The sequence below is a fragment of the Phascolarctos cinereus genome, unplaced genomic scaffold (genome assembly GCF_003287225.1).
Source record: "Phascolarctos cinereus isolate Bilbo 61053 unplaced genomic scaffold, phaCin_HiC Scaffold_3;HRSCAF=262, whole genome shotgun sequence".
NCBI lineage: Eukaryota > Metazoa > Chordata > Mammalia > Diprotodontia > Phascolarctidae > Phascolarctos > Phascolarctos cinereus.
In genome coordinates, this window is record NW_027555736.1 from 239,130,503 (window position 1) to 239,143,410 (window position 12,908).

Sequence of the window (12,908 nt, forward strand, 5' to 3'; positions counted from 1 at the left end):
GCCATACTTTTGGAGGGAAGGTTTGGGCTTATCCTATTGTTTTGGGGGTTATTGAATATTGTGTTATTCCAGGATCTTCAGGAATAACTGAGGATGGGGATCTATGCGCTTTCAGTGGTTCCAAAGTGACCTGATCCGAGGCAAAGTCGATTATTGCCCTCCTGGTCTGAGCTTTGCAAGTTCCTGACTTGAGTCTGAGTCTGAATAGTGATAGGCTTCTGCTAGATTCTACCTCTATCAGCCAACTGGAAAGCTCTGGTGACTCAGAGCAGCAGAATTATAGGCCCCCCTTTGGTCAGGTGTTGCCCTGGGTATTCCTCTGCAGGTTGGCCTGGACATTTAAAGTGAGATCCTGTGTCGTGCCTAAACTCTGAGCTGTATTGCTGTTGCTACTGCTGCTGCTGCTGACTTCCGAATTTGTTCCTTTCTCCTTACACTGCCCAGAGGACTCTACTTGCAATGAGCACAAGTCACTCTACCTTGGATCTTTGACCTGGGACTGGGTAGCTGGCACCTGTTAACAGTAACCCAGTGTAGCTCTGGAAGAACCCCAGTATGAGTTGGAAACTTCTTTCCTTTGTGCACACCCTCTCACATGGAGTGCTCTGCCCAGAGTACTCCTGGCCTGATCTGTCTTCAGTGTCTGCAGACCTCCCTGTTTGCCTCCCTATGACAAGTTGGGTCATATGGACTCACTGTGACTTTTATTAGATTTCTCCATCAGGATTCTATCTGGTACATTTTTGGATATGTTAGGAAGAATTTGTGGAGAAGACTTCATTGCATTGCTTCCTAACACTCTCATCTTGGTTCTGCCCTTCCCTGGCTTCTTTAAAGACTCATTTCAGTCATCACCTTCTGCAAGAAGCCTTTTTCACCCCTTTTCTAGCTTCTCGTGCCTTCCCTTGAGGTCATCTTACATATAATGGTGCGCCCTTTTTCAGATTTTCATGATTTTTGTTGACTGAAAGGGGCAAAGACAAGGACAAACTTAATACTTCAATATAAAAAAAGAAACAATAAGGAAGCTACACTGAGACAATGCACTTACCCCAGGCAAAGTCTGCCTCAGCGCCTTTTTTCTGAGATGCTCATTTGCACATTGCTAACTGGAGAACTTTAGAGTTAATAACTGGAAAACCCTGAAACTCAGAACTTTTTGTGATAACTGGACAAATGTATACTGCTTAGGTAATGTAGGCTGGTTTGATATGATTCACAGGGAGGCAAGAGTACATACCTATAGCATCTTCTCCTCCACACACACTGATTCTTCTCCAAGGGAAAATTTAATTTCTGCCAGGAGGAGAATCAGGAGGTTGGGATCAGAAGCTAGCAATACTGCTCTTCTCAGAGAAAGGGAGCACCAGGTTCGAATTATGTCTATCTGCTAGCACATGATATGATTTGAAAGACTTGGGAAAGAGATCCCTACCCAAAGAAAATTCCTCCAGTTAATAATGATATCTGAATTCTTACAACTTGAGGATTTTTTCCTTAGTTGAATCCTTATTCCTTGTTAAAAATGCATGTCTCTCAACTTATAATAGTAATACAGTAAGATGTCATTCACACTTCTTTTTTTAAAATAACAAAGAAATCTATTTATTCAAGCTATCAGCAAAACAGAAATCAGAAAAAGTATACACATCAGACAATACAGATTGCACAAACTCTCCCATTGGGAACAAGATCTCTTAGCTCAATTAAGAAAGAGAATATGGGATCTCACCAAAGGGGAAAATCCCCTGGTCTTTGGTATAGCAAGCTGAGGATTACAATGTGAATCTTACAGCTCCTCTCATGTCACTTTCTTCCCAAAGGTTTTCTTTTCCTTTAGTGATCTGAATGAGAGTTTGGAGTAACCATTTTCTCTTGAAGCTGAAAGCTAGAAGAGCCCCAGATCTCTCTCCTCTCTTGCTCTAGGTAACCCCACCTTGCCCCTCATGTAGAATCAGAGCATTGTTCTCAAGCAATAAGGAGAAAATAATGGACTTGGGGGCTCAGGTCACACTTGATTATAAGACAACTTGGTGAATAAGTATATTCTTAAATACATTCACACTTCTTAACTAATTTATCAGCTAATTTTCTTATATGGGGGTGACAGCTCATTGAGAGCAGGTTTTAATAGAGGGTTGGGTCCAAAGTACAAGTTATTGAGAAATTCAGTCTAGGGGACAGGATTGGACAATAAAGAGGTAATAATGAGAGCATTTGATGGCCTACAGAAGAAGGCTAGAAAGAAGGGAAAGAAGAACATAATAAGGAGGTGAGAAAACAACCAAGAAAAATCCTCAGCTTTTCCTAGGGCTGGTACAAGATGATAACTATCACCCCCCCCCCAAAAAAAAAAAAAGAAAGAAAGAAATGGCACTAGTTAAAGGAGTTGTTCAAGTGTGGAACTTATGTTACAGTCTCTAGTGAAACCAGACTTTCTAGTAAAGGATGACTTCTAAATGTGTTGCTTTCTTCTTTCTTCTTGTTTCACCAAACTAGCTAGATCACTGGGGTATCAGGACAGTCACATGGTGCATTGGACAGAGCTCCAGCATTGGAGTCAGGAGGACTTGAGTTCAAATCTGGCCTCAGACACTTGACACGTATTAGCTGTGTGACCCTGGGCCAGTCATTTAACCCCAAATGCCTCACCATAAAGCAAAAATAAACAAACAAACAAACAAAAAACAACAACAAACTAGCTAGACCAGTGGTGTCAAAACTGAGGCTACTAAAACATACGTAAAGATCCTTGGGTCACATATTGATTTAGCAAACCTCATGTTAACTTTATCTATATTCTATTGTATTTTTATTTATTTTGTTAAACTTTTTCCAAATATACTTTAATCTGATTCCAACTGGGAGTTTTGCAGGCCACAATGCAGCCCTAGGGCCTCATATTTGACACTTCTATCTAGATAATTCAGTATGAGATCACAAAATAAAAAAGAAACGTGCACAAACAAGACTAGTCTCATGAGTATGTTGTCTCGGCAGGTAAGTGGTATGATAATGAGCACTGGGCAATACCGTCCTGAACAATAATATTTCTCTATCACCAAGTGCTTGAAATTAAATGTGTGTTCCTCTGAGTCTGGATGGCTTCTCCATCTTCAAGACAACCCCTATGAAAAATGTAAATACTCCTGGGAAGGGTTATCAGACTAACTGGAAGATAGCCTGACAACAAGACAGGCAGGTTTGTGAGTGTGTGGGGAGGGTGTGATTTGGGTTACTAAGAACAAGGTAAAGGAGTGGAAGGGAAAGATGATAGAGGGCAAATATAAGCTTTTCCTAATTCACAGTCTTGCCTGAGAGAGGCATCCATCTCAGAACAAGGAATTTCAGCTGAAACTTAAAGAGAAAATGATAAGATAGGACAAACCATCCTTGTCTAGCTGTGCATATTGAGATCTTTAAATAGAAAAGGGAGCAGTTCCTTAGTTATCACTAAAGCATTGGCCTAATATTTGGATCATTGAGGAAATGCCACCATTAAATTTTTTTTAATCTGATCAAGCCTGACCTACTATGTTTTAGATGACCTATATGTATTCCACCTCTTCAGGGAGAAGTGATCCATTTAATATGCATACAGACACATATTTTTTGGACAAGACAATTGTGTGGATTTGTCTTGCTTGATTATACCTATGTGTTACAAAGGCCTTTTTGGGGGTTCCTTTTGTCTTTTTCTGGTCTTTTAATTGGGGATGTGGATGAAGAAGTAGATTAGCGATTGCAATGCCCAAAAGGAGAAAGCCATTGAAACATTTTTTTAAAAACTAACAGAACAGGAGGAAAGTAGTGACAAAGACAGAGTATCGAGGCACTTTCTGATTGTGTGGTTACTTAGAATGGTGCTCATCCCACAGTGGAAAGTAGAGAAAGGAAGGAAGGAAGGAAGGAAGGAAGGAAGGAAGGAAGGAAGGAAGGAAGGAAGGAAGGAAGGAAGGAAGGAAGGAAGGAAGGAAGGAAGGAAAAAAGCCCCTTTATATTGCCTATATCACATCATGTAGGGATCCAGCAACCACAGGAAGTGAGGGGTAATCAAGAGATGGGTAGAGCAAAGAGAGAAGAAGCTGTTTGAGCGAGATCAGATGTGCATTGTAGGTAGGTGAGGCTCTAGCCACAGGAGTGAGCAGCACAGGCAAGCAGGAGTGGTCTTTTTCTCCACTGGCTGAGCAAGCAGGAGGCTGATAGATCTTCTCTCACCTCTTTCTCTGCTGATGGAGGTTTGTTTTTCAGATCTTTCACTATATTCTGATTTTGTTTATTATGGAGCTAATCTTGACTCCTTTCCATAGAGTTTATTATCCATTTATTGCTGTTGTTGAGAATGACAGTAAATACCACCCAAGTATTCTAAAGGGGAGGGGGAGGACCTCCTGGAAGACTGAGAGATACTGCCTGAGCTAACGGTCAGAAAAATTCCCTTGGCAGTAGAGTGGAAGATGGATTGAAGTGGGGAGAAACACAAAGCAGAGACCAGTGAGAAGACTATTGCAATAGCTCAGGTACAAGACAGCAAGGGCCTAAACTAGGGTGGTGGCTGTGTATATAAAGAGAAAGGGAAGCATATTGTAGATGTTAATAGAGGAAAAAAATGAAAAGATGACAGCAGATTGTATATGTGGGGTGAGTAAGAGAGAGGAGCTGAGAATGACAGCAGTAGTGTGCCTAGGTGACTCTAAGTAGATAGTGCCTTCCACCGTAATAAGGAAGTTCAGACAATGGGCATATTAGGGTAGGGGAAATGATAATGAGTTCAGTTTTAGACATGTTGAGTTCGAGATGCCTATGGGACATCCAGTTTGGTATGTCCATAAAGTAGCTGGTGATGGATGGGAGGAGCTCAGAAGAGAGATTACAACTAGATAAACATACTTAGGCATTATCTACTTAAAGATGATAACTAAATCCATGGGAGCATTAAAATCACCAAGTATAAAAGAGGAAAAGGGACAAAGACTTGAGGCACACCTGTGGTAAGTGGGTTTAATGTGAATGAAGATCCTGAAAAAGAGAATTAGTAGGAGTGTTTGAACAGATGGGAGAGCTAATTTAAGAAGGTCACAAAAACCTGGAAAAGAGGGAGTATCCAGGAGGAAAAGGTGATCAAATGCAGTAGAGATGTCCCAAAGAATGAAGAACAAGAATAGGCTATTAGATTTAGCAATCAAGAAGTCACTAGTAACTTTAGAGAAGGGGTCAGAAAAGGATAAGAGGAAGTAGAGCCAACAATTGTCCTTTTTAAAAAAGGAGTTTAGATAAGGAGGGAAGGATACAGGGCAAATAGCCGGTGGGCATGGTAGGATCTACTGGAGGATTTTTTAAAGATAGAGAAGACTTGGATGTATTTGTTGACAGGATGGAGCCAATAGTGAGAGACTGAAGATTAGAGAGAGAATAGGAATGCTTGGATTGGGGAGCTGGAGATGACAGAAGTAGATAGGATTAATAGTAAATATAAAGAGGCTGGCTTTTGGCAAAGAGGACCACTTCATCACCAGCGACTGGACGAAGGAGACAGTGGGTATTGATGTCAGAGGGATCTTCCTGGCTGATTAAGTTCATCCTTGGGACCTAAAAGAACTGGCATGTATCCGTGATTGTTGAGCCAACGGCAATGCTATTTGAACTTAATATACAAGAACTTTGGTTTTTTTTAGTATTTTGATGACTTTTTTCCCCAATATAATCAGGTCTCTTCACAATCTTACGTTATTTGTATTCTTATGTAAAACATTATTCTGACGAGGGGTTCATAGATTTCACCAGACTGCCAGAGGGTCCATAACACAAAATCCTGCTCTAGAATAATATGATGTTCCAGAGTCCTCGATCTGGAATAATTTAAAAAAACAAAACCACTAGCTTGTTTGAGCCTCGGTTCTGCTCCTTCTGGGTGATCCTGTTAAATAATTTCATCTCTCTGGACCTCAGTTTCCTTTTCTGTAAAATGCTGCGTTTGGGATGGCTGATTTCTAATGCCCCTTCCAGGGCTGCATCTTAGATCCCCGCCGCGCTCCAGGAGGATGCTCAGCCTCCGACTCTGCTTTGTGATCTCACAGCACCATTCTCTCGTGTGCCTGTCCTTCGGAAGAAAGGTTTCTTCCTATCTGCGGGGCTCGCGTTGAAGACCCCCGAGGGTGCCTGAGAAACTCCGGAAAGACCTCGCTGCTTCTGTAGCCACGGCTAGGGCGCATCCTCGTCTCTTCCCTGGAACGTTCATACAGCCGAAGAAAAAAACGGGTCTGGCAGGAAGAACGGAGCCGTAAGACACCCCTTTTTCTGCTTAGCTCCGTCCTCTCCCCCTCCCAACTCGGAGCAGCTCGCTGGAGGGTTCCCCTAGTTGATTGGCCGGCAAGCTTCGTCACGTGACACCTGTGCTTTCGGGTTGGCTGCTGGTTCAATTTCTCCCGCCCCCCGGGGGTGCGAGGACCCGGGTTTAGACTCGAGAGAAGCTTCCCGGTTTCCTGGGCAACGGGAGAGGGCTCTTAGTACGCACCAGGCCCTGCTCTCAGGGCAAGGTGCCTTGCAGGAAAGTTTAGGGGTGGAGGAGAGGGGTCAGGGTTGGTGGCATTACTCTGGAAGACCCCTTCCCACGTTGGAACAAGGTGAGTGTGCCCCTCGGCCCTTTACGCCCACTGTCCCATGCACGCTGGCACCCCCGAAAAAGCTGCGTGAGGCCCAGCAGAAAGCAGGGGGAGGGGGGAGGAGGGACCCCTGTCAGCCCTCTCTGCATCCTGCAGTGGAGCTAATGATGCAGCCTGGGTCATTGAGGCAAAGTGTCAGTTTCTTCGGGGAGGTGAAGGGGGCACCAGGTCTTCTTTAGAGTGAGGGGGTGGGGTGGAGGGAATAAGCGTATAACACCTACTATGAGGACCCAGGTCATCTTTAGAGTGGGTGGGGAATAAGCATTTACATAGCCCCTGCTGTGGCACCCAGATCATCTGTAGAATGAGAAGGGGAAGGGAGAGGGATAAGCATTTATTTTTTTTCTTTTTTGATTTCATTAAATATTTACCAATTACATGTAACAATTTTTTTAAACAATCATTTAAAAAAAATTAAGTTCCAAATTCTCTCCCTCCCTCCTGTTGTCCCCTCTCTTTGAGAAGGCAAGCATTTTTATTTTGATTATACATGTAAGGTTCTGCAAAACATATTTCCATATTAGCTTCATTGCAAAAGAGAGCACAAACAAAATAGAACTATAAAAATAAAGAATAAAAAATTATGCATCAGTCTGCATTCACAGTGCATCAGTTCTGTCTCTGGAGGTAGATAGCATTTTTCATCACAGAGTCCTTTGGAATTGTCTTGGATCATTTCGTGATCAGAGTAGCTAAGTCTTTCCCGGTTGATCATCCTTACCATGTTGTTACTGTGTATAATGTTCTTCGGGTTCTGCTTATGTCACTTTGTATGAGTTCATATAAGTTTTCCCAGGTTTCTCTGAAACCATCATGCTCATCATTTCTTATAGCACAGTAATAGTCCATTACAATCATATGCAACAATTTGTTCAGCCATTTCCCAGTTGATTTCCCCTTGATTTCCAATTCATTGCCACCACAAAAAGAGGTACTATAAATATTTTTGTACAAATAGGTCATTTTCCCTTTTCTTTATTTCTTTGGAATATAGATCTAGTAGTGGTATTGCTGTGTCAAAGAGTATGCAGTTTTATAGCCCTGTGGGCATAGTTCCAAATTAGTCTCCACTAGCTCACAGCTCTACCAACAGTCCCATTTTTTCCACATCCCCTCCAACATTTGTCATTTCCCTTTCCATTTAGATCATTTTTTTCATGTAACCATTAATAGCTTTGGTTTCTTCTTCTGAAAACTGCTTATGTGTATCCTTTGACCGTTTGTCAACTGGGAAATGGCTCTTATATTTTTATAAATTTGTCTCAGATCCCTTTATATTTGAGAAATTGAAGACTTTATCAGAGAAACTCAGAATTTTTTCCCCCTGTTTTCTTCTAATTGTGGCTATAATAGTTTTCTGCGTTCAAAACTTTTTTTAAAAAATTTCATATAACCAAAATTATCTATTTTGCCTCCTGTAATCTCTTCTATCTCTATTTGGTCATAGATTTCCCCTTTATCCATACAGCTGATAGGTAGATTTTTCATGCTTTCTTAATTTACTTATATAGCTCTTCATATCTAAACAATTTAGCCATTTTGACTTTATCTTCATATATGGTGTGAGATGTTGATCCTTGCCTAGTTTCTGCCAAACTGGGCTTCCTAGAAAGTTTTGTTAGATGTTGATTACCCCCAAAACTTGGTTTTGGGGTTTATCAAACACTAGATGACTGTGGACATTTACTACTGTGTGTTGTATATCTAATCTATTCCACCGATCCACCCCTCAGTTTCTTAGGCAGTGTGAGATTGTTTTGATGATTGTTGCTTTGTTGTATAGTTTGAAATCCGGAACTGCTGGGCCACCTTCCTTGACATTTTTTTATTAATTCCCTTAATATTCTTAACCTTTTGTTCTTCCAGATGAATTTTGTTACTATTTTTTCTAGCTTTATAAAATAGTTCCTTGGTAGTCTTCACTTGCCCAATTCTACTTTTTAAAGAATTATTTACTTCAGTGAGCTTTTGTACCTCTTCTTCCATTTGGCCAGTTCTGCTTTTTAAGGAGTTATTTTCATCAATGATTTTTGTACCTCCTTTTCCATTTGGCCAGTTTTGTTTTTTGAATGTTATTTTCTTTAGGTTTTTTGTGCCTCTTCTACCAAGCTATTAATTGTTTTTTCATAATTTTCTTTTTTTTCTTTAATTTCTTTACCTAATTTATCCTCTAACACTCTTATTTGATTTTAAAAATCATTTTGTAGCTCTTCTAGGAATTTTTGTTAGTCTTGTATCCAATTCACATTTTTCTTTGAGGCTTTGCTTGTAGCTGTTTTGACTTCATTGTCTTTTTCTGAATTTGTATCTTGATCTTCTCTGTCACTATAATAGCTTTTTATGATCTGCTTCTTTTTTTATGTGCTCATTTTCCCACCCAGTGTCTTGATTTGAAACATTTAAGTTAATGTTGGCCTCTGTCCCTGACATGGGTGGAGAGAGGGCCCCTGTCTCAAGCTTCAGGCTTTTTTTACACAACTGTTTTCAGAAATATTTCTGGAGTTTTAGAAGCTTTCAGTGCTTCTTAGGTAGTGTAATCTGGGGAGAGATGGAGTCGCTGCTCTCTTTGTCTATACCCTGGTCCTTCCCCAGGAAGGGCCCTTGATCCCTTGGGATTATAACTGATACTGCCCCGCCCCACCCGCAGCATCCCCTGATCCCTTGGGGCTGGAAGCGATACTGCCCAAAACCAGGTATAGGCAGTGGAGAGGCCAAACAGTTGCCTCTCATGGCTTGCACTCCCTCTAGACTACTAGTGCCCCCTCTAGTACTCCTTTCTGCCCTTGAACTATGATCTAGAAGTGGATATGAGAAATACAACTGCCAAACAACAGATCAACCTGCATCCAGTGCTAGCACGGGGGCCCCCTGTCATCTGTTTCTGACCTGTTGTCAGTCCCCATTACCATCTCTGACTTGAGAGCTTCCAAAGCTACTGCTGCTTCTGTCACTCCCACTGAGTCCCACCACGGGTGTTTGGCCCATGTGGGCTTTGGGCCAGACCCCTCCCTCCGTGGCACAAATCTCTCTTTCTGACTTCTTGTGTTCTCTTGGGCTGTAAGAATCTCTCGCTCTGACCTTTTGTGAGCTTTGCCACTCCAGAATTTGATTTGAGGCATTCTTTTAAAGTTGTTTGGCGAGGAATGTTGAGGGAGCTGAATGCTTCTCTACTAATCCCCTCTTGGCTCTTCCCCCCAGAATAAGCATTTATATAGTGCCTACTGTATGGACCTGGGTCATCTGTAGAAGGGAGAATAGGCATTTTTATAGCACCTATTATGGGGACCCAGGAAAAAGAACTTACTTATAGTCTACTATGAGGACTTGGGTCATCTTTAGAGTGGGGGGGAATAGGGAAGAGAATAAGCATTTATATAGTGTCTGCTGTGTGCCAGGCCCTATGAAAAGTGCTTTTTGTAAATATTATCTCATTTGATCCTCACAGCAACCCTGGGAAGTAGGTGCTATTGTCCCTCTTTCACAGCTGAGGAAACTGAGGCAGAGGTGAAGTGACTTGCCCAGGGTTACACAGCTAGTCTGGATTTGAGCTTGGATTTTCCTGACCCCAGGCACAGTGCTCTGTTCACTAAATAATGAATAGCAAGAGCTTGTCTTTAGAGGAAGGTAATAATCATAGCTAGCACTTATGGAGGGCTTTTAAGTTTGCAAAGCGCCTGCTCTCCGTGGATCCTCACAACTCCGAGGTGGGCGCTGCTAGCCACATTTTACAGATGAAGAAACCGAGGCCAATTGATGTAAAGTGGCATGACTAGAGTCACACCCATAGATTTGCACTCAGGTCCTCTAGAATTCAAATCCGGCACTTTTTTCCCATTGTACCACCAAGCTGATTAACAGAGTTCCCTCTCTTGCTACCTTCTCAGCATTGGGTTGAGATAAGTAAGTGTATTAATTTTGCTCTTCTTTGTAGAAGAAAGGCAGTACTGTGTCGGTAGGGCGTGTATTGTAAGCAATTTGAGCATTAGTGAAGATGGATTTGCAGTGATCCATTTTACTGTTTCCACTTTATGGCAAAGGAAGAAGAGAGGTTGTAGCTCCAACAGTTAAAGCTTCCATTTTTGCAGGGTAGACCTTGGTTTCTATAAAATATACCCCCATCTTGCAACAGTCTCATTGAACAGATTTTGGGATCCAGAATGTAATACCGCTTATGTGGAAAAAAATGAGATAATTCAGATAATTAATATGAATGCATTAAAGAGCACTTACTAAATGCAAATCACTGTGCTATCATTTCATGATGTCTTTTTCAAGCTCCTTCAGTTATATGTAATATTCTTCTTTGCTTACCAAGGATCATGGAAGCAATTGGAAATTTATAAGGATATTTTCTGATGGTGCAAAAAATGGTTATATAATTTATAAGAAGTATCTGCAAAAATTTTTGAAGGGCCCTGAGGAAAACAGCAAAAAACCATTTCTAAGTAACTGATTCAAGGGTCCATACTTGATGACATTTCTTGTTTCTTTGTTTTTGTCTGTTTTTCTTTCAGTACAGCACAGTATTGGATACAGAGAGGGTACTCATATAGACTTGTTGATTGAATAATTATGTCTTCTCATTTTAAAAAGCTATGCTCACTATAATTTTCAAACGGCATGTGTTTGGAGACAAAATACTGAAAACTGAAAACTGAAAAATTAGAGAAACAGATTTTAGGAAACTTTTTTGTTTTCTAGCATAGATTTTAATTTTCCTAAATACTTTATTATAACCATTATTTTTCAGGGAAGATGATTGAAAGTGAGAGCATGAACCAGGAAGAAATCGTTAAAGAACTGGTAAGTCCAATCCAAATTTTATCATATAACATGCATAGAAGAGTGTAGGGGTTGGACGAAAGCAGAAAGAAGAAGGGGGCTGAGTGATAGATATTAAAAGGGATCACTTTGTTTTCTGGAGACAGAGGGATAAACCAGAGCTTTAATCATAGCATAGGTCTGGTCTACGAGCTAAGAAATAAAATGTGTAAGTAGTAAGGTTTGCAGTTTTGTCTGTTGAAAGAAAAAGGCTATATAAAGGATGAAGTTATAATTTCTAGTGTCAGAATAATTATAAAATAATATAAGTATATAATAACAGAATCTTTTCTTCTGTAACAGTGCACATGCAATGGCTTGTGTTTTGAGTCAATTGATCAAGAAGGACCAGAAACTTTCAAACTGGAGATGTTCTTTTCCGGGTATCCATGTATTGTAGGGTTAGCATCTTTTCCTAATTTAACAAGTCTCACGGTAGTTGCTCAAAATATTTCCAAAATCTCAGGACTGGAGTCATGTTTATTACTTAAAGAACTTTGGATCGCTGAATGCCATATAACGGTAAGTCTGAATGTTCTTACATATATTTTATTTTTGTTTTGAGAAAAAAATTACTCAAAAATATATATTGAACCTTTTATAAATTCTACAAAAGTAATATTGAGTTTTTTAAACCCTCAAGATTATGGGAAAAACACAAAATGTTCACGGTAGTATTACAGCTTACAAGAATGTTTTTCCCTAGGGTGGAAAATGCACCCAAGTTATGGATTTGTCACTTTTTTGTGCCTCCCAAAGGGTATCTTTAGAGGACAAGTTGATCTGAACCTGTGTTCAGTGTTAATGGGGACAGAAAAAACAAAGAACCTATTCCTTTCCTTAGAATTTGTGGTAGGTAGAAATGGCAGGCCGAGTAGATGAAGTATAAAAACAGTGGCCCCAATTTCCCCTAACTTAGTACAATCTTCTCATTTTCTCTTCATGTGAAAAATGGAAATTACCAATTTTCATCCAACTTTACCACCTTTTCCTCTGTGTTTCTTTTGCTCGAACCACCTTTTGCTTGACTAGTTTGACTCCATTGCATTTTTATATTTTTTAAATGTTATTCTTTGTAGTAGAAATGGTACGGACTCCAAAATACAATCCCATTTGGACAACATTATTTGATTTCTTAATCCATCCTGAATGGTTCTCTTTCTGGTCTCTTGATCTGTTCCTTGGCCTAGCAACAAGAGTACTGAATATAGTACTAATTTCTCACTCTTACAGATGCATTCTCTACCTTTTGCTGCAGGGATTTAATTTAGATTCTGGCAGTCACCATCATGTTAAAGCTTAAAGTTAAATCTCTTCTTGATGGAAGAGTGGACTATTATAATAGCCTTTTGAATGATTTCTTTGCCTAAAGTCTCTCCTCACTACTGTCCATCATTGTCCACTTCTGTCAAGTTGATCTTCCTA

General features: G+C 40.4%; 1 protein-coding gene across 1 annotated transcript in view; it reads left to right on the forward strand.

The window, feature by feature from the left end:
* The first annotated feature begins 6,447 nt into the window (after positions 1-6,447).
* LRRC9 (leucine rich repeat containing 9) overlaps positions 6,448-12,908 on the forward strand; it is a 143,832-nt gene continuing 137,371 nt past the window's right edge. The window contains exons 1-3 of the mRNA XM_020986480.2: positions 6,448-6,623; positions 11,413-11,465; positions 11,787-12,005. Coding sequence (XP_020842139.1) covers positions 11,418-11,465; positions 11,787-12,005 — 267 coding nt within the window. The 5' untranslated portion in view covers positions 6,448-6,623; positions 11,413-11,417. The remainder of the gene's footprint in view (positions 6,624-11,412; positions 11,466-11,786; positions 12,006-12,908) is intronic.